At 37.8% G+C, this 19,128-nt stretch overlaps 1 protein-coding gene across 4 annotated transcripts in view; it reads right to left on the bottom strand.

Annotated features, from left to right (window-relative positions):
• Positions 1 to 19,128, bottom strand: part of ZFYVE9 (zinc finger FYVE-type containing 9) — a 59,711-nt gene that overhangs the window by 16,830 nt on the left and 23,753 nt on the right. For all 4 annotated transcript variants that reach the window (XM_040565066.1, XM_040565064.1, XM_040565065.1 and 1 more), the window contains 8 exons: positions 18,698 to 18,802; positions 15,754 to 17,831; positions 11,831 to 11,930; positions 8,612 to 8,788; positions 8,104 to 8,273; positions 7,210 to 7,333; positions 5,328 to 5,450; positions 4,005 to 4,160 (listed from right to left, as the gene is read on the bottom strand). In XM_040565066.1, coding sequence (XP_040421000.1) covers positions 4,005 to 4,160; positions 5,328 to 5,450; positions 7,210 to 7,333; positions 8,104 to 8,273; positions 8,612 to 8,788; positions 11,831 to 11,930; positions 15,754 to 17,831; positions 18,698 to 18,767 — 2,998 coding nt within the window. In that variant the 5' untranslated portion in view covers positions 18,768 to 18,802. The remainder of the gene's footprint in view (positions 1 to 4,004; positions 4,161 to 5,327; positions 5,451 to 7,209; positions 7,334 to 8,103; positions 8,274 to 8,611; positions 8,789 to 11,830; positions 11,931 to 15,753; positions 17,832 to 18,697; positions 18,803 to 19,128) is intronic.

Genomic DNA, 19,128 nt, shown 5'->3' with positions numbered 1-19,128 from the left:
ACATGCTTGTATCCACTGATGTGACTATCTCCAGTAATGATCCATACTGCGTATTGAATTCTTCACTTAGGTGTCTTCCTCTGATGAACAATGCAATTTGCTTATCAGTTTGGCAATCCCTTCTGGGCTCAAATAAAATAGTTTATACCAGGAAAGGTGAAGAAAAAAATATTCCTGTGTTTGTTTACTGCCTTCAGTACGTGATGAAACCACTTGGGTGTTTTTACCAGAAACGGATGAAGTTAAATTCCTGATATATGGTCCATGCCATTCAGTTAATCTCAGGTCAAAAAGCTGGTACTAGCATCCAGTCTCAGGGAAAGCATATATATGTTGCTTGGAAGAGAGGAAGCTGCATCTGCCTGGCCTCATTCCACTGTCACCAGTAACAACCAAGACCTGCCAAGTACCGAACACCACGCCAACATCCTGAAAGTTCAGACATCCTAGACCTGCAGCAAGAAATGCAAGGATCAATCACCTGGGATCAATCTTGCCAGATGGATTTTCTTCAAGAGCAAATGAGCACATAGCCTTTGGAAAACCAGCACAAACCCAGTCCCTACCACACAAATGTCCACAAAGAGACACAGAGGAGACATGACTGTGGATGTAACTTAATCACACAACACATCTGTAGCAGATGCCATTATTCAGAAAAAAAAAAAAAAAAAAAAAACAACACAAAACTCAACATTCAAACTTCTGACCATACTCAGCATCTTTGTATTGAAACACATCAGCAACTGATTTGAAATTGTCTTACTCATATTAGCAACAGACATGATGCTTCACTTACTATCATTGTGAGCAGCAGTTACCAGCATCCAAAACTTCCTCAGACTAGACTGTGTCAGTCTTCCAAACAATCACTCTCCCCACTTATATGTTTGATTTTGTATCCATCTTTCCATATCACACTTGCAGGGGTGTGTTATTCACTCAGTTAACCTGTTCTCTGTTCAGAATATTTATGTGGACTTCTCCATAGCTCTCACCAGTTTTAGCTACCAGCTGACATAAAACCAGGCTGGGTAAGACATACCCAAAGCTGTGATTGGGATAGAACACCCCCAAAACCATGGAGATCACAAAGCCATTTCAAGCTGCTGCCATACTTGTGCTTTCCCTACAAAAGTAACAGTAGCATTTATTGTATTCCACCAAAGCTGATGTACTAAAGCGTATCTGGCAGCTCTGTATTAACACATCCAACTGCTTCAAAATACCCATTCACAGGGACAGAAGTTCTCATTTTTCCATTCACTAGACCTCCTGCCAGGCTTATAGCCAACAGACAAGGATAATCATGGGATTACTACCACAACAGCACAACTACTACAACTACAACAGGAATCATTAGGTTTCAATTTCGAAACAAGAAAGGCAACACAGCAGGGAGCTCGATGATGGAGGTGCTAAAGGAAAAACAGAACGAGAGAAACAACAGCAGTTAATACTTGCCTTAATTAACAACTTTACAATTTATTATAGCTCACATACATACAATCTATAGTGAAAAATGCCATTTTTCTTTCAAACTCTCTCAGTTGTTTTACAATTAGGAAGTCTTAACATTACACTACAGCTTGAGGTTGAGCACTTCCCCTAAGAAGAAAACTAATGAAGATTCAGAGCGGTTTTGCACCCGACTGACATCTTATCCACACCGAAACTGGAGACGAATCTGAAGGGCAAACAGCAAACATTAAGCGTCCAGACCAAACGTTCCTGCTGGCAGCTCGGAGGCCTGGGTTCTGCCACTGCTACCTGCACATGCCAGAACCATGGTCTGCAAATGGCTGAGTGCACAGAGGACAGGACTCGTTCTCCAGAAACAAGATAGACTCTGAGGAGAGCAGAAATATCTGGAGAGAGGCATGAGTGCATGCAAGTTTGTGCTTCCAGGTTTGAATGCAGAATTCAAAATTGAGCAGGAAAAGCTAAGTGTGACTTGTGAAAAAAAGGAATCACTAGGGATATGGACTTTACTGAAATAAACAAGGGGAGGGAATGCTATATATTCTGGTTCTAAACAAAAGCAGCAGCAAACCTTTTCCAAAACAGAATCAATATCACTGTATGCAAGTCTTGTTTCCATTCTGATAAAAAATAATATGTCTTTTTGTTTTATGATGGTTTTTAAATAAACATTTACTAGAGGAGATAAGTAAGAAATGTCAGAATTTATTTCAGTGTCCTCATGGCAAAATAAATTTAAACCAATATATAGTGAAGAATGAGACTGTGAGGCAGTTTCAAATAGTTCCTAATTTCTAGTGGGAGTTCTCATTTGCACTAAATGTCTAAACTCTAAACTAACATCTAAACTCAAGGAGAGGTGCAATACCTCTGAAATGAACAAACTTGGAAACATGGATGCGTGTATAACAGCACTCAAACTGCTAACAGCTTCCAAGGGATTACAACCACCAAAGTGAAACCCTACAGCACCATATCCTGTCTCTCTGGCTGAATGACACTGCAAATTGCCAGAGCTGCAAATACGTTAATATATACTTCTCCCTCTCAAACACACATGACTTGGGGAAAAAAAAAAAAAGAGGAGGAAAGGAGGATGCATATTGAGATTGTGCATTACAAAACGCTGCATAATTTATTGACATGCATTGATCTATGAAAGTTTCAGTGCTGTTTGGTATTACACACACCTTGAGTTGCTATACAGTATCTATTTCTACTACATGTCTGAAACACAAAACAGAGCAAACACTATCAAAACAACATTACAGTGTGTAATCCTTAAGCAGTGAAGTTTGGCATCTGATTAAAAATCATACAATAGCAAGCAGCTCTTTGCACAACTGCAACTGTAAGAGATCAAATTACTATCATGAGAGCACTAAAAAAAAGAATTCCAAATACATTATGTAGAAGTTATAAATTATGTATTTCTGTAGTGTAATTATACAGAACACCATTGCAATATACACACCTAGCTGCATTTATATCTGTGTACACACATGTGTTTGCGTATATAAAAATATATATGCACACACACAAACAGAGCATTTTGTATCTATCTCCCTCTGAGTAACACCATAATTAGAAAATAAAGCATTGTAAATGAAGTGAGGTTTGGAAGGTTATCTGTTTTCCGTGCATTTGAAATCCATTATGATATGTGATAATAGTACATTCCGAACCTGGCAACCTCTCTGGACAAGATGACCTTTGTTTTATCACGATATTTTAGGAGACAAAGATCTTTTTCATTATTTCAGTTAAGAATTGGATTCAGTCACTGCAAAGGCATTTCAAATGACATGCAGAACCCTTTAAAATGTTACTTTCAGTATATAACCCTAACTCAATGCAATTTAACCTCTGGGAAACTAGTTTTATTTTCTAATCAGTGGAACCAAACACTTGTTTTTTTCTTAACTTGCAATAGTTTTTGAACTCTAACGTCTAACAATAGTTAAAAGTGGAAGCCCATTTACTCCTCATATATAAGATGTGCAAAAGGTTACATAATACAATCTTGTGATCAGATACTAAAATTCAAAATTCAGGGATAATTTCTGCAATGCCTTACAATTCATTCCAGGCACACACACACACATAAAAATCTGTACTACTTTACAATATAAATAGTATCTCCATAGTGTGGCAATAAACACACACTATAGGAATCAAACTTCTAAGCTACTTGGTTTGGGGACATTTAACATTCTATCCACAGTGATGCTCAAAATATTCTTTCTTATCTTTGAAAAAAGCTACCCAGACTTAGCTATCTTCAGACAAATTATTAGAAGCAATGCAATTACTGGTTCCAGGAGCTCTTCTAAGTATACTACTACACTTACTGCTAAACAAAGTAGAGAAATATGTTAAGGTATGTGTTCTCTCTATGCAATTTCTTAGGCAAAGACCTGGCAGAAATGCCAGGGCAGACAATAAGCAAAGGCTGCTGAACACAAAATTGTCACAGGGAGAGTCTTCCTTTTGAAATCACTTTTAATAGATAGCTTTCCTACCTGCTAAGGCATCTCGATAAAGTTGCACAAAATGGTTAAAGATATCCTTGGGCAAACATTTCTCATCAGGCAAACACTGCAAGAGAATGACTATCTCTGACTGCCCCACCGCGTGCATTCCTTTTGTAGTGAAACACCAGCACTTCCTGTTCACATCTGCAGAAAGGAAAATTGTATCAGAACAGAAAATCAGAATTTCACAAAATATGCCTAAATTTCACTAAAGAAAGACAGTTCAATAATCAGTTTTACAGCATATTTGGTTCTGATATCTGACACATTAGGCTCTAAATCTGGCAAACAAGCACAACCAAGCCAAAAGCAGCTCAACAGTTCCCAGTTTGTGGCTAGGGAACAGCCAGAACATTATAGCTCCTGGTCAGATTTTGGGATTAACTCCACAGAGCAGACTTTTAACAGTTTCTGTATGCAAATTAAAGGGCAGGATTTAAATGGGAATTAAGGAACCTGAGAAAAGGCCAGGCTGTTTGCTGTGGATATCACAACCCTGACAGCTAAGCAAGTTTCAGACAGTGACATCTCTTTCTAATGAGGCAGATCGCCCAATCACTGTGTTCTTCTTCACATGGATGTTAATGATGACGCACACTCTAGGCTTCAAAATTCATTCATTGAGGATACTATGCTATTAGAATAAAGTCTTTCATCCAAATACATACATATAAATGTACTGCTATTTAACTAGATGCTGAAAGGTTTATAGACAACACCTTGGTTTATTGGATGAACTTTTCACAGAACCAAATCATTTTCCTACAAAACTGCCCTTTTGAATTTTTCAAATTTTTTTTTACACAGCAGATATAACTGAGGCCATCTATATGCCTCCTCATTGTTCCTCCCTCCTTCAGTGCATGGATACACACACGCACGCCTGCACAGTACAGAAAAGGATATGAGAGATGTGCAGCGGCACAGAACTTGCATATTACTATGGGATCTTATGTACTTTTCCCAGGATTGGATGACAGGGAAATGAGTTGAGCAACCAAAGGAAGAACGAGTGATGTAATATTCTGCCCTATCAAGTTGGACATGAGGTACCTGTCTCCAAAACTGATTGGTGGCTTTATCAGTCTAGTTTATATTTTCTAAAGAAAATTATCTGTATCAATGTCAAAACACTGGAAATAAAAATATAATTTAACTTAATATGGCTAAGTACAAAGTTTTCAGTCCATGCACACTTTCTTAGACTGCACTACCAAATAAAAATGCTGCTGTTCCTAGTAATAATATACACAAAATTTCCCCTCATATCCCAAGCCTTATTTAATTAAAAAACAAAACAAAAAAACTTACAATTTACAATTTTTACCATAGACAGCAAATTAGCGTTTAAAACAAATACAAGAGGGTCAGGGCCACCATCCTCCAGTTGCTGCATGACAGAGATCTGAGAAGGCCTCTCTTCTACTGCATAGTCTATAAAAGAACAATTAAACACACAGTAAAGTCCTCAACTTAGTTATACAGTACTCGATATTATAATAAGTTAGCCCAGATACTGATGCTTTTTCCTTTTGGCATTTAAAAAAAGCCTTTAAGTATTGCTGATCTGATTGTTTCCTAAGCTGGTATTTCCAAACTTCAATAGCATTTATATGCATAACACCTGTACATCCTTTAGAAAAGTACAGCTTGTTTTATAAATCAGATTTTTTTTTTAGTATCAGCTGGAAGAGAAAATGGAAATCAAATTAAGAAATGTGTCATGGTGTCAACTGAAATCCCAAATGACAAATAAGTTGGCAATTGCTATTTATGTCACAGTAAAGCACAGGTCCACCAGTCCTGCACTACAAATACAACATATGGGCTACCCCAATGTCACAGAACTTAACATTTTCAGTGCATTAGCTAATGGGAAGATAACAAAGGGAGGATAACAAACTCCATATAAAAGTGTTTTTCACAGATCATAGAAGGTCTAAATGCGGTGTAAAATGGATTCCAGCACGAACATTTGAAGATGTCTGTAGTTCCCCTCTATGATTAGATCCATAAGACTACTAAATTAAAATTTGTCATCCATGTGATTATAATCTATTCTGCATTTAAGATTTAACAAAAAAGTTACATAGATAAAAACAGGTTTTGATAAAAATTATATTACCTTTCCAGTTAGAATTATCTAGAAAGAAAGGTAATTTTGCTTTCTAATGTTAAAAAATGTTTTTGGAATGTTTTAAAATAGAATATTGGAAGTAAAACACTGCAAAGAATAGAATCATAGAAAAATCACGAAAATCCAGTATGTGACAGCACATGAAACAAAATCCACTTAAAATATGATTTACATGAGGTTACCTATATAAAAGCTCAAAAGTATAGTGTAGTTTCACTCCTCCTTTTTGTGGAGGAGAATGAATAATCAGGCACCCACATGAACAGCTAACACAGGATGGAACAGATTTGTTTCGAACTGAAATGCTGCTTGCATTTTGGTTTTGACAATATCCTACAGTAAAAGGTTACTTCCGGCTTAACATTAGAAATGTACTGTACCAGCAAAATATTTAAAAGGAATATATATATACATATATATATATATATGAAAGATGAAAAAATAAATTAACCCCAGGAACATATTAAAGAACATCACAAATTAGACTGTGGAGAGCAATTGCCTGATGAACAAATATATACTTTTTTTTAACCTTTTGATAATTAGTTTTTCTTTTTCGGAATCCTCCACCACTTGGATACTCTGGAAGGGTGTATCACAATTACTACGAGCTTCACTGCAGACCAAGATGTGCAATAGTGCTGTTGCATTCAGTTCTCTGGGATGCCTCAGACAGAACAGATATTCCGAGAGAATTTCAGAGAAGGGAAGCATGAATATTCAGAAGGCTAATTAAAATGTATCTCTGTATGAAACATTCCCCACAGTCCGATTAGTGAAGAAATTAGCCCATATTTCTGGACTGAAGTTAATTTTCCTTTTGCTTTGTGTTTTACTTCTTACAGTAATTCCATTGCAACATGAGATTCTTCCTCGTTGCTAATAAGGATCAAGAGTGCAAATGAGTGTCATGACATTTAGCCACAAGTACTTGCTGTGAATTTCTTCAAATATTCAGCATATTGTCATTGTCTTATTTTTAAAATAAATATAGTAACTATTGGGTTAATTGCAACTGGTTAGCATAAAACCTAGCTATCAACTTATCTCCTTTACCTCCTTTTACTCCAGTGGAGATGAGAATTGGAGGAAGACCATCTTCAGGAATTAGATTCATTGCACTGCCAACAGGACTGCCAACCTGAGTTATACTTCCCGAGAATACAGAAGCATTATCAGTCTACAAGAAGCAAACAATAACAAAAGACAACATTACAAATGCAATAATGATAAACATTTAAGAGCTGGCTGACTAGATTATTAAATGTAGGTGAAGGACTTCTGTGTCTGCCAGAGAACCAGAAGCATCAAGTAATAAAGCTCTTTAAAAATAGATGATAATGATGATGACTCCTGTGTGCAAACTATTACCAAAATGCTTGCTTGGACAGAGACTGTATGTCCTTTCTCTAGCACCACACATTCTCTTTTCCTTACTGAATGTAAATGTACATCTTAACTTGGTGAAGCCTCAATGCCACTCACACAGGGTATGATGTATTTCATACCGTTAGATTGTACCTGCGTTTTCGTGCATAAATCATTTTATGAGAAGTCTCAGGCAAAGTATGTTTCTGTTTCATGCTATGACAATCTTCAGTTTGAAACTCCCTACTGACCATGACTCTGCTTTTTTAAAAACCTGAGTTACACAAATGTGCTTTATACACAAGGCTGTACAGCCAAAAACTTGGAATCCACCTAGCACACAGACTTCAAACATTGCTTAGCATTCTGTCTCATAATAGTTCATTTCAGTCCAAAATTATTTGGCTGTTTCAGCGCTATGCAAATGTCAAAATAGGTGAGGACGCTTGCTGTACAACACACTAAGACAAGCCTCAACAGATTTCCCACATCAGCCATCCTGAAATCACAGAAGCTAATATAATATTCATGATCAAAACAGGTACGGTATTTTGAGCAGTGAATAGCATAATGTCTCCTTACTTCTGCTGATAAAGTGTTGTTGGTCACGGGCTTTGTTGGATCATGTGATACTGCTAAAGTTCCTGTAGAAGTTGTCCCAGCTACTGTCAATTTTGCTGCATCAGCAACCTCTCCATTGGGTAATATCCCATCAGCAAACCAAACACGCCTTTGTTCTCTAGGTTGAGCCACTAGAGAGAAAAAAAATAGTATTTAACATCTCAAAGCAACATTGACTGGAAAATTTGAACACAGAAGAGAAAAACTGTAAATTAAAAATAATGGAATGCGGACTGGAAGGGACTTAGGACACCACCTAGTCCATTGCCTATGGTAGCAACATGTATAAACCGAGCACTCCTCTGCTGAGAATGGTTTACCTGTCCTTAAAAACCTGATGTCTCTGCTGAGGGCAGGAATGTCACAACTGGCATTAGTTAGAGTACTTGGAATGGATGAAGTGCAGATGTTCTTATCAACTTCTTACTACAGCTAAATTGAAAGGAAAAAAAAATTGAAGTACTCTTACCTTCTGCTCCAGGATGCTTTAAAACTCCCACAGGTACCATGACGGTGGGAGGTGGAGAGCTCAGGGCGCCTGAGGCCTGAGCCTGCTGCAAAGGAGGGATAGTAGAACAGTATTCAGCAGGATTGTTAGGGTTAGGACTCTGGCTTGAGGCACTCATCATGTTCTCCCAGGCTTGAGCTAAAGTAAACAAAGAACAAGGAACATGAACAGACAAAAGTACCTAAGAGTCCAAAACACCACATTAAGTTCTCAGCTACAGCAGCTCTAAATTCTGACACCTTTCAAAGACCATCTCTCTTAATTTAAAAGCTGAGAGCATAATTAAACAACGAAATGCATAGCAGGAAGAGCACTAAGCCTACGCAGTGAAACTATCAGTTCATACACAAATATTTTCTGAAAATGATAACAGTACACTTGACCTGAATGATGCTTAGTTCCTTGTGCCTCACTTTGCTTCCTCTTCATCAATGATTCAATTTAGAACTCAACTCAGATATATCTTTATCACATTGTATTCCATCATACATTACAGATGGACAATGGACAGACAGGCATTCCTTCTACAAATATTTTATAACCTACAGGACACTTGAACAGATTTATCTTTTGTATGTAAGAAAAAGCACCTTGCATTTCTTTATATCCAAGGCAGATCACTACAGATCAACGACTTATATTCCTAACTATATATAAAAAATGAAAGCTTATCCTATTAATTCTGAAGGAATGACTTGAGCCTTAATTTAACTGCCCAAACTAGAACACACAAAATTCCTCTGTCAACAACATCCATCACAGGGAAACCTCTCCTGGAGCTAGTGAAACAGACTGCACATTACTACTCCTTTTTCACCTGTAAGGAAGGCTTGTAGCTACGCAAGGTACCAGCAAATTCAAATGTGTGCTTGTACCTTCAACCACATTAGTTAGTTACAAATAAATGCATTCTTCCAATCAGGCATAAACAACATGTCATCTGAATTCCCAGAGCAGCTAAAAAGCCTGAATAAAATCACATACATCTTTGGGTTCCTTTGGCTATGAAATGTCAGAAAGCCAACATGGAGATAACAAGACTGAAAAAAAAAAAAAAAAGAAACAACCAGAACACAACAAAACATAAAACTTCCTGCTTCTTTCCATCAATATGCAAAATCAATAGAGTGAAATACCTATCAATGGAAAAGGTATTGACATTTGAGAAGAAAGATTAATTACACTGAAGTATTTTTAACAGCAATTCCGTATTCATTTAGAGCATAAGTCCCCCAAAAAAGGGAGTGTTAAATATGCAGAAAAAAAGTTACATCTCTAGGATCCCATTACTAGAAAATTGATAGCAGGGTAAAAGAACATTTTTAAAGCCTTCTCTTGATCAAGCAAAGTGCCAACACAGCATATCTACCAATTTAAAATACAGCAAAAGTGGCACTAGAAGCTTCTTAAATACGTAGCCTGTCCATGGAAAAGTGTCAGACAACACACAACCCTTCCTCACCATCCCACTAAAATACAAAGTGGGTACTGAGCAACCAAATGAAATAACTTTTAAAGTGCCATTCCTACCCCAACTCCCAACCCTTGCAGAGATGCTTAACCCGCCGCACTGAGTGAAAAAAAATAAATATCTGTACTGAGAAAGAAACTGCAAGAATCTGGAGAGATCAGACAGAAACAAACAGGCTACAGGGTACATAACCAGTAACCACAAAGCACTGCAGTAGGGATAGAAACACAGAGGTAGCCCAGAGGCAAGTACACCTCAGTATGCAGACAGCACTCTCCCTACAATAAACCAAGCAGTGGTGTCACTCTTTGCTACCATTAATGTGTATCCATCTTGGCAAAAGGACAGAAAGGCTTTTAAAAGGAAATCATTATAACATGATCAATTTTATTATGCCTTTTTACAAGAACACTTCTGGTTTCAACTGAAATATTTTCAGATTCCTCCCTTCCCCCAGCTGAAAACAAATCCTACTCATCACCAAAAGGAGCCAGTTGTCTTTTGCCAGGTGTGTACTTCCTTGTTCTTGTACACCTTGAAATATGCTATTTTCTCCAATTCAAAAATGTAGTATTTTAGCACACTTTCAACACTGCCATTGTTGCGACTTGCTTTTAATTTCTAGATATTACAACCTGTAATTGCCTGTCACCCTACATAGTTGGCCTACAGTGAAGAATTGCTACTAGTTAAAAGTACCACTACACAAAGACTGATTAATCTGTTTGAAAAAGAAAAAAATATTACTGTTGAATTAAATTAATGTGGCCTCACCTCAAGTACTGTGTACTATTTTGGGTGCCACTAGATAAGAAGGACAGAAAACTATTAGAGAGTGTCCAAAGGAGGGCAAAGGGTCTGGAAAGAAAGATGTGTGAGGAGCGGCTGAGGTCCCTTGGTTTGTTCCGCCCAGAGCAGAGCAGGCTGAGGGGAGGCCTCATGGCGGCCTGCCGCTCCCTCACGAGGGGAGCGGAGGGGCAGGCACTGAGCTCTGCTCTCTGGGGACAGTGACAGGACCCGAGGGAACGGCATGGAGCTGGGACAGGGGAGGGTCAGGCTGGGTGTTAGGAAAAGGTTCTTCACCCAGAGAGTGGTGGTCAGGCACTGGGACAAGCTCCCAGAGAAGCAGTCATGGCACTGAGCCTGCCGGAGTTCAAGAACTGTTTGGACAATGCTCTCAACAGATGGTTTGGTTTTGGGGTGGTCCTTTGTGGAGCCAGGAGTTGGACTCCTTGATCCTTGTGGGTCCCTTCCAACTCAGGCTATTCTGTGATTCTATGAATTGTGGGTAAATAGTACTTTCCCAATTTCTCTGTTGCGCATAACCTGGAAAAAGGACAACTACAATACTCTTCAGTACCCCATACAAGAATCTTAACAGGTTATCTACTTAGACATCAAAGACAGAGAGTAGGCTCCTGAATTAATACAAATACCCAAAATCACAGTTTCAGGAAACCTGGTATAGCACTCACAACCAAAAGTTTCCAAACTCATGGCAATCTTACCAGTTTTTGCCTTTTTTTAATCATATTTAGTTGAGGAATCCTCACTCTCAACGGGGATTCCAAGCTATCTCTCAAGGGCTGTTTTAGTGTACTTACCCATATAAGTAAAATATTGTGATTATAAAATAAAAATAAAAATCATCACTGCAACCCAACACAAAGCCAGCGAAGCTCTGCATTTCAGATTCTCTTTCCACTTACCATTCATTAGTACCGAATGGCAGATTACACACACTCTAGCTTCCTTTCGATCCATGTAAAGCAACTTGCACTTCAGGCTACAGCATGCTGCACAAAAAACCTGAAACCAAAGGGGAAAAAAGTTAAGCATCATTCAAAAATATGCAATGACCTGATGAATTCAGATAAGAGAATATCTATACAATTCTAGACATGCAAAATAAGGAGACAAATTATCAATATTTTCCCATTAAAGCCTCCAGGACTAATATCTACCCAAGGCTCCCTTCCTACTAATTCTGATGAAGTAGTAGTATGTGCACCACATAATGCATGTTGTCTTGATACTCTAAGGTGGTGTTTTTTAAAATATGTTTGACATAGATGACAATGGGTTAATGAAGTCCTACCACATTACAATCCCTCACATAATTAACAATTTGGAAATTAATTCCAGTCTTAGAGCAATACTTTCTGGAATCAAGTATGTTTAAATACACAAGTTTTCTCTATGTAATAGATTACTGTGGCACAGATGAATTCAAATAAATCATTTTTATTTGCAGCAGGGCAATTCGTCTATATTAGCAACTCTAGTTATTTAATTTCTTCACATATATTCCTCAGTCAAGTGAGCATTAATATATCAAAATGCTTTAAGTGTTCAATAAAACAAGACAAGAATGGCATCGGTACTGCTGGAAACCTTGCTTCATTTATTTAAAAAAAATCCTCCTATTTACTTGATTACAAACACTAAAGCATCACAACACTAGGGAGAAATCAGAAACTGCATTTTATGCACAGTGGCTGCTAAAGGGAGACCTAGTTCGAAATCCTGGAGGGACAACTAGGTGCAGAGGTGCAGTTGCATTACTAGTGCTTCTCACCTGATCTGCCTCTAACTGGGCAGGAAACAGCGTTGAGGCTTCATTCAAACAAGCAAAATCATAGAACATAAGCACAGCTTGTGTGCCAAAACAAATGCTTGAATACAAACATGTTCCTACAACAGCACTTGCAATCTCAAAAATCACATAGAACAGATAACACAGGGTGTCTTAATGAATTTTTGTTGTTGTTTTAAATAGTTTGTTGTTTTTTTTTCAAAACAAACCAACAACAAGATTTTCTCAGGGTTGTTAGTCAAGTAACATGTGAAGATACTGTTGAATACTCATTTCATGCACAATGATAATATCACATTTGGGAAATCTAGAAACAGCAAGAGCTGCACAACCAATGTAGTCCAGATATCAAGACAGATTTTCAGATTTTACATTTAGTTGGATTTTATATGTATAGTTAACTGTTATTACAATTTGGAATACTTCCTTAATTATTCCATCATCATTTCAACAGCAGTGCTTCTGCAATACAGATAACAAACTACAGAAGATTCTCATTTAAAAATACATATAAACCTAACTAAATTTTAATCAAGTTAAAGATCACACCATATTATGACCACCTTCCAGGCAACTTCACAATCTTTCAGTGGCAAACGTTTTAAATAAACACATATAAAATAAGCTCCAACTTGCACTGTCAGAGCTGGAAATCGAATGTGTATAAAGAGCTTACCCTATCTCATTTTACTTAATTTTACTATTTCCTAATTATGTCAATATAAACATTTCAGAAACAAAATAAAAGTGTGCATATACTAACATTTTTATGCCAAAAAAAGCAAGCCTTCCACATACATGAATTTAAAAAAAAAAAGCAAACGTACTTTAAAAATTTGATTTCTGCATTTACACCTTAACCCACTTCACAAGATTTCTAGGCAATATTAACAGCAATATCACAGCATAGTTTAGAGGCATTTTTTTCATTCCAGTTCTCTCAGATAAACTTCCAGTTGAAAGTTCAGTATTGAACATGGAAAAATCAATGTCTTAATAATAAATGACTGACTACACCAATTAATAGCTAATCTAGGACGTTTTATCAAACAATACATTGTGCATTGAGCAAAGCTCCCAAGTGCAACAATCCCCAAGACCTAAATATTGAAAGAGCCACAATGACAGAAAATCAACACCCTGCCCTCCTAGGCTGCACCAGCTTTCTGCCAGCAGTAATCACAGAATAGTTGAGGTTGGAAGGACACTCTGGGTCCATCTGGTCCACCCACAGCAGGGGGCCCAGGCCCACATCCCCGCAGCTTTTGGAATATCTCCAAGGAGGAGACTCCATGACCTCTTTGGGCAGCCTGTGCCAGTGCTCCATCGCCTGTACAACACAGAAGAGCTGCCTGATGGTCAGACAGAACCTCTTGGGTTCCAGTTTGTGCCCATTGCCCCTTGTGCTGGCACTGGGCACCACTGAGAAAAGCCCGGCTCCATCTTGTTGCACCCCTCCTTTAGGCATTCACAGAGATTGCTAAGACCCCCCTGAGCCTTCTCTTCTTCAGGCTGGACAGTCCCAGCTCTCTGAGTCTCTGCTCACAGGACAGGTGGTCCAGGCCCTTCACCATCTTGGTGGCCCTACACCAGACTCTTACCAGCATGTCCATGTCTCTCTTGTACTGGGGGCCCAGAACTGGACACACAGTATGCAAGGTACGGCCTCACCAGCACCAAGTAAGGGGAAGATGCAGAAGAAGGACATAATCCACTAAAACTGACAACTCAGTCTTGTTATTAACAATCACCAAGTCATTTATCTCGGTATCTCATGCTACAAAAAGAAATGACACAGCAGTGTCAAAGTACGTTTTTACGTTACTAGGGTTTTCAGGTTGATTGGGGGTGTTAAAGCATTAGTTGTTAAGAGTTTAGGTGATTTTTTTTAATATATATTTAAGTGGAAAATACAGTTTCAGTTGTTAGTAAAAAGAAAACATACAAATTTTCTGTTTTTTCTATAAAGGATAATTGTTTCATCTGACAATGGAAAATACATAAATATATAAGGCAAAATTTACGGATGTGTTCACACATTCCCCAGCCTCTTAATTCCAAATTTAAGTGTATTACTTCCTATCATTCCCCTGAGGTTCATATCTTCCATTAATTTTGCAATTATTATCCTGAAATTAAAAGCAGAGGCAGACTTCTCAAGCGCCACTCAACTATTTTTAAATGCTATTTTCATTCCCAAATGAAACAGATACATTCACCACTACTACATTTTGTCTTTTTCCTAATAAAGCTTAAAAGCATAGATCTGTTATGCTAAAGCTTGCATTCAAAAATTTTCAGTCCTATGACTTCCACCATTCCCCCAGAAACAAATAATTACAAAACATGAAGATGTAGAACCAGTGCAGGTGTCACTGTGATGCAGTGATGAAATCCTTCTTACACAACACAAACCAATATAGTAATTATGTTTTGGTTGTCTTAACTACAGAATTTCTTACCATGTGTCCATCCATCAGATCACAGAGAATTTACTATACATTCCCTCCCCCACCGCCCAGGATCAAAAGATATGTTCTTTACACATCACATCTTCTCATGAGAAATACATGAAAAGATAGTAAAGAAGGCTTAAAAAAACAGGGTTGGACCGCCATCTAAATCACCAAGAACGCCGGCAATTCAGTAGCACACCTCCAATTCCCATCAATATGTTTCTGTATCTTTAGCGGAATTATTGACGAAGTAATTTCTGCAAACTAGTTTCCTGCACTTAGTCATTTTACAGCAGTTGTACATGAATCCAATGCATGTTGACGATTGCAATCAACTAATACACTGCTCATACAGCATAATCATTCTCATAGCTATGAATAACAAATAGTTATTCTGTATTAGAACCTTAAATAGATTAAAGCTTAGAAATTACTTTTTTTCCTTCACAAATTAAACAGCTTTTTCAGGAAGAGATGTCACAGTTAACTATAGTCAGTGGCTTACGAAGTCCTATTTTGATTTCATGCTGCATGATAAACAAAGATATGCTTTGAGCTTACTCACAGATTATGAACTCACCTTCCCACAAGCTCTGCAATGATGCCTTCTTTTCGTGAATGTAAATCTGGCCTCGCATTTCATGCAGTTTGGTGCTTGAGAATCTGGAACCCAAACTGGAGCCACCTCACCCAAAGTAGTAAAAGGCTTTCTGGCTGGAGCTCCAAACTGACCAGCTCTGAGATCATTATCTGGACTATCTGGGGCTACTGCAAGGCACGAACTACTAGAGACTCCAGATTCGTATTCTTCTAAATGTTCCCCGTTAGTATCAGTAACAGAGGCATTCAATGATGTTTCACCAGGAAACACATCTGCTGTCAAGGTATCCCCTAATTGCGTCTTACCAAACACATTTTTGTTTTTACTATTACCTCCACAGTTTGGGGGAACAAGATCATTTTGTAAGTGGTCCGATAATGGCTTTGGAATTTGCAATTTAAGATTTGTAGGTTGTTTGGGTCTTGCACCACCAAAAGGAACACTGATAGACTGCAGATTAGTCACTGGTTTTGGTGAAGTTTGCCCTTGCATGGATGGCACCTGACTACAGAGATTATGTAAATAATTTTTCTTTACGTGGTCACCAGTGTTGTTTAAAATAAGACCACTCCCTTCCGTGGTCTCGTTTCCCCTCTGTTCATAAACGTTAGCATAACATTCTGACTTGCTCTCCTCTATCTCCTTCTCCTCTGTGACCGAGTCTTCCTTGGAGGGTAAAGTCTTTGGAACATGAGCAACAACTGGGTTCTGTATTCCATAGGAATCACAACCATTAGACAGAGAGCTTGTTGCTGATGTACTCATCGTATCAGAGAGACTGGACCCTTCAACCTCATCTACACCAGTCCCTTTTAAGTCTACGCCTGCCTCCATCTTCCCATCCCCACCGTCTTTACTATTACTACATGCCTCATCAGGCTGTTTTGTCTGCAAAAGTCTTTCATTCTCTCCCAGAGTTTGCTTATTATTCATCTCATTCAATCTAGTCAGTTCCCAATTAGTCATCTCCTGAGATTCAGGGCAACACTCTGCCATGCTGAGCGATTCAGTTGTGCTGAGATTTTTATCACATTCAATGACTTCGTTTTCAATGGCACCAACATCCTCAGAGGCAAAATGTTCTGCTACACACTCCTTGTAGTTGCCGCTTCCAGCCACATTAGGTTGACAAGTTTCCACAAGCCCTGATAGCCTAGAATGTATTTGTTGGGTTGTTTCTTCTTCTAAGCTTCCATTACTTGAACCAGAAGAGTTTTTAGCTTCTAGATCCGTTCTCTGAGGAATGGCTTTACTAGTAAAACTTTCAACTGATACACAATTTTCTTGCATTTTAACAGTACCATCAACAGGTCTCTGTAAAAGAGTCACTGCATTAATCCCTGCAGCTGTAGCTTCTGAAAGCAGTGAATCTTTACTCATATTAAAATCATCCTTTAATCGAGAGGAGGGGCACGCAACAGTCAGGGTTTCAGATGAAGCATTAATCAAATGACTTATAGAGTCATCTTCAGCACACAGCCGATTTACTTGCTTTTCTGTATCTATATCTTTTTCCATGGATCCATTTACAGTAACACTAAACTGATCACTTTGTTGGTTTTCATTATCCAGTGTAAAGCTAATAGTATCCATTAGGGACTGACTGTTGTAATTTTTACAATCCATCAAATCGCCACTTTGTAGTGTTCTTCTGTCACAGTTATGCATGACTGCCACCACTAGCACATTTTTCTCTTCTGGCAAGCAAGCTATAGTTCCACATTTCTTTTCTCCTGTTTCCACAGCATTACACTGATCATCCCGATTATTATTTCTTTTAATTAAATGATCATCTGCTGCTGCTTGATCATCAATCCACATGACTGGAGTCTCCGGGCTAATGCTAAAATCCTTTCCGTTAGCACAGTGATCCGCTCCTCCTGTTGGTGTCGTCACCGAGTGAGACAAGGAGAAAGACTTTATTCTCCGCTGACATTGATTGGGAGTTGTAGCTTCATTCACATTGGCCACGGACGGGTTATATGACAGACGACGAGAAGGCGGATCTAGAATCTGATTCCACTTTGCACCCAACAGCGTAGGTGAAACAGCAGCATCTGAAAAATTGTTTACATAATGAATAAGAGAGCCTACTGTCCTATTAACTCTACAGGTTCTATCAACTCTGTTACATTAGAATGCCCCAAATATAAAACGCATCTTGCAAAACTAACACCCTTGATCAACCATTAATAGTCTAGTCGCGTAATGTTTCTGGAACACAAGAACTTTAGAGCTACCCAATTTGCACAATTTTAGAATTATCAATTAATATACTTTAGATAGCTAGAAATGCCTACAGAGGCTCCCATTCCTATTAAATGTTCAACCTCTGACAGCACAGAATTAGCAGCTATACTAAGCAAAATCTTTAATGCTACATATATGATACCTTTCATTATATGATTTATGTGACATAATAAAATATTTCTCTGCTTGAGTCTCCCAAAACGGCAAAAGCTGCAAAATAAACACGTTTTGTTTCATTTGTTTAAAAGTAGTCATTAAAAAATATTGTCACTGAGAGCTCCACAAAGCCTTTCAATAAAAGAGAAGTCTTCTCTACGGAAGACTTTTTATGAAAAGAGTGAGAAACAAATTTTTAAACAAGTAAGCAAAATGAATGGAAGCAGAAAAGAATACTACTAACAAACACTGAAGACACACTATATGAATTAATATATTATATATTAATATATTATATATATATTATATATACATTATATATTAACAGTGTGATTTTTTCTTGGTTTTGTGGTGTGGGGTTTTTTATGTTTTTTGTTGTTGTTGTTGTTTGTTTGTTTTACAAATTCTGAGCTGAATTTGCAATTCAAAACCAAAAACTGTATCATAGATCTTTCCCTTTTCAGTGCCGTCCCCTATAGAACATCACGAATCTATGATTTTGTTCACAAGGACTCACCTTCGTTTTGCTCAAATTCATCTAAAACCTTATCGAGGTTATATGCCTCTGCTTGGAAGTAGTTCTCCATTTGTCAGGAAAAGACCACCAGATTCTTGTCTGAACCTGTCAAACAGAACAAATTACAATCAGATATCTACACTTCAAGTCAGCAGTGTTCCACCACATATTACTCTGATTTAAGGGGAAAAGAAGTCACCTGTAAATCAAATTTTAAATATATTACATTCATAAAGCATACGTATTTTCAGTTAATAAAAATATTTGTGTAATCAAACTTGCTTAATTCAAACTAACAATCTCCTCAAACTTGCTTTGGATTTTATCATCATCTCCAAGTTTATAAAAGTATTTTTAAAATGTTAACATTTAAGCAAAATCCAGATTTCAAGTTTGTAACATTTGCAAACATTCGTAAGAGTATGTTTTTA

This window comes from Cygnus olor, chromosome 8 (genome assembly GCF_009769625.2).
Source record: "Cygnus olor isolate bCygOlo1 chromosome 8, bCygOlo1.pri.v2, whole genome shotgun sequence".
Taxonomy (NCBI): Eukaryota; Metazoa; Chordata; class Aves; order Anseriformes; family Anatidae; genus Cygnus; species Cygnus olor.
This window is presented reverse-complemented; position numbering and strand designations above follow the sequence as displayed.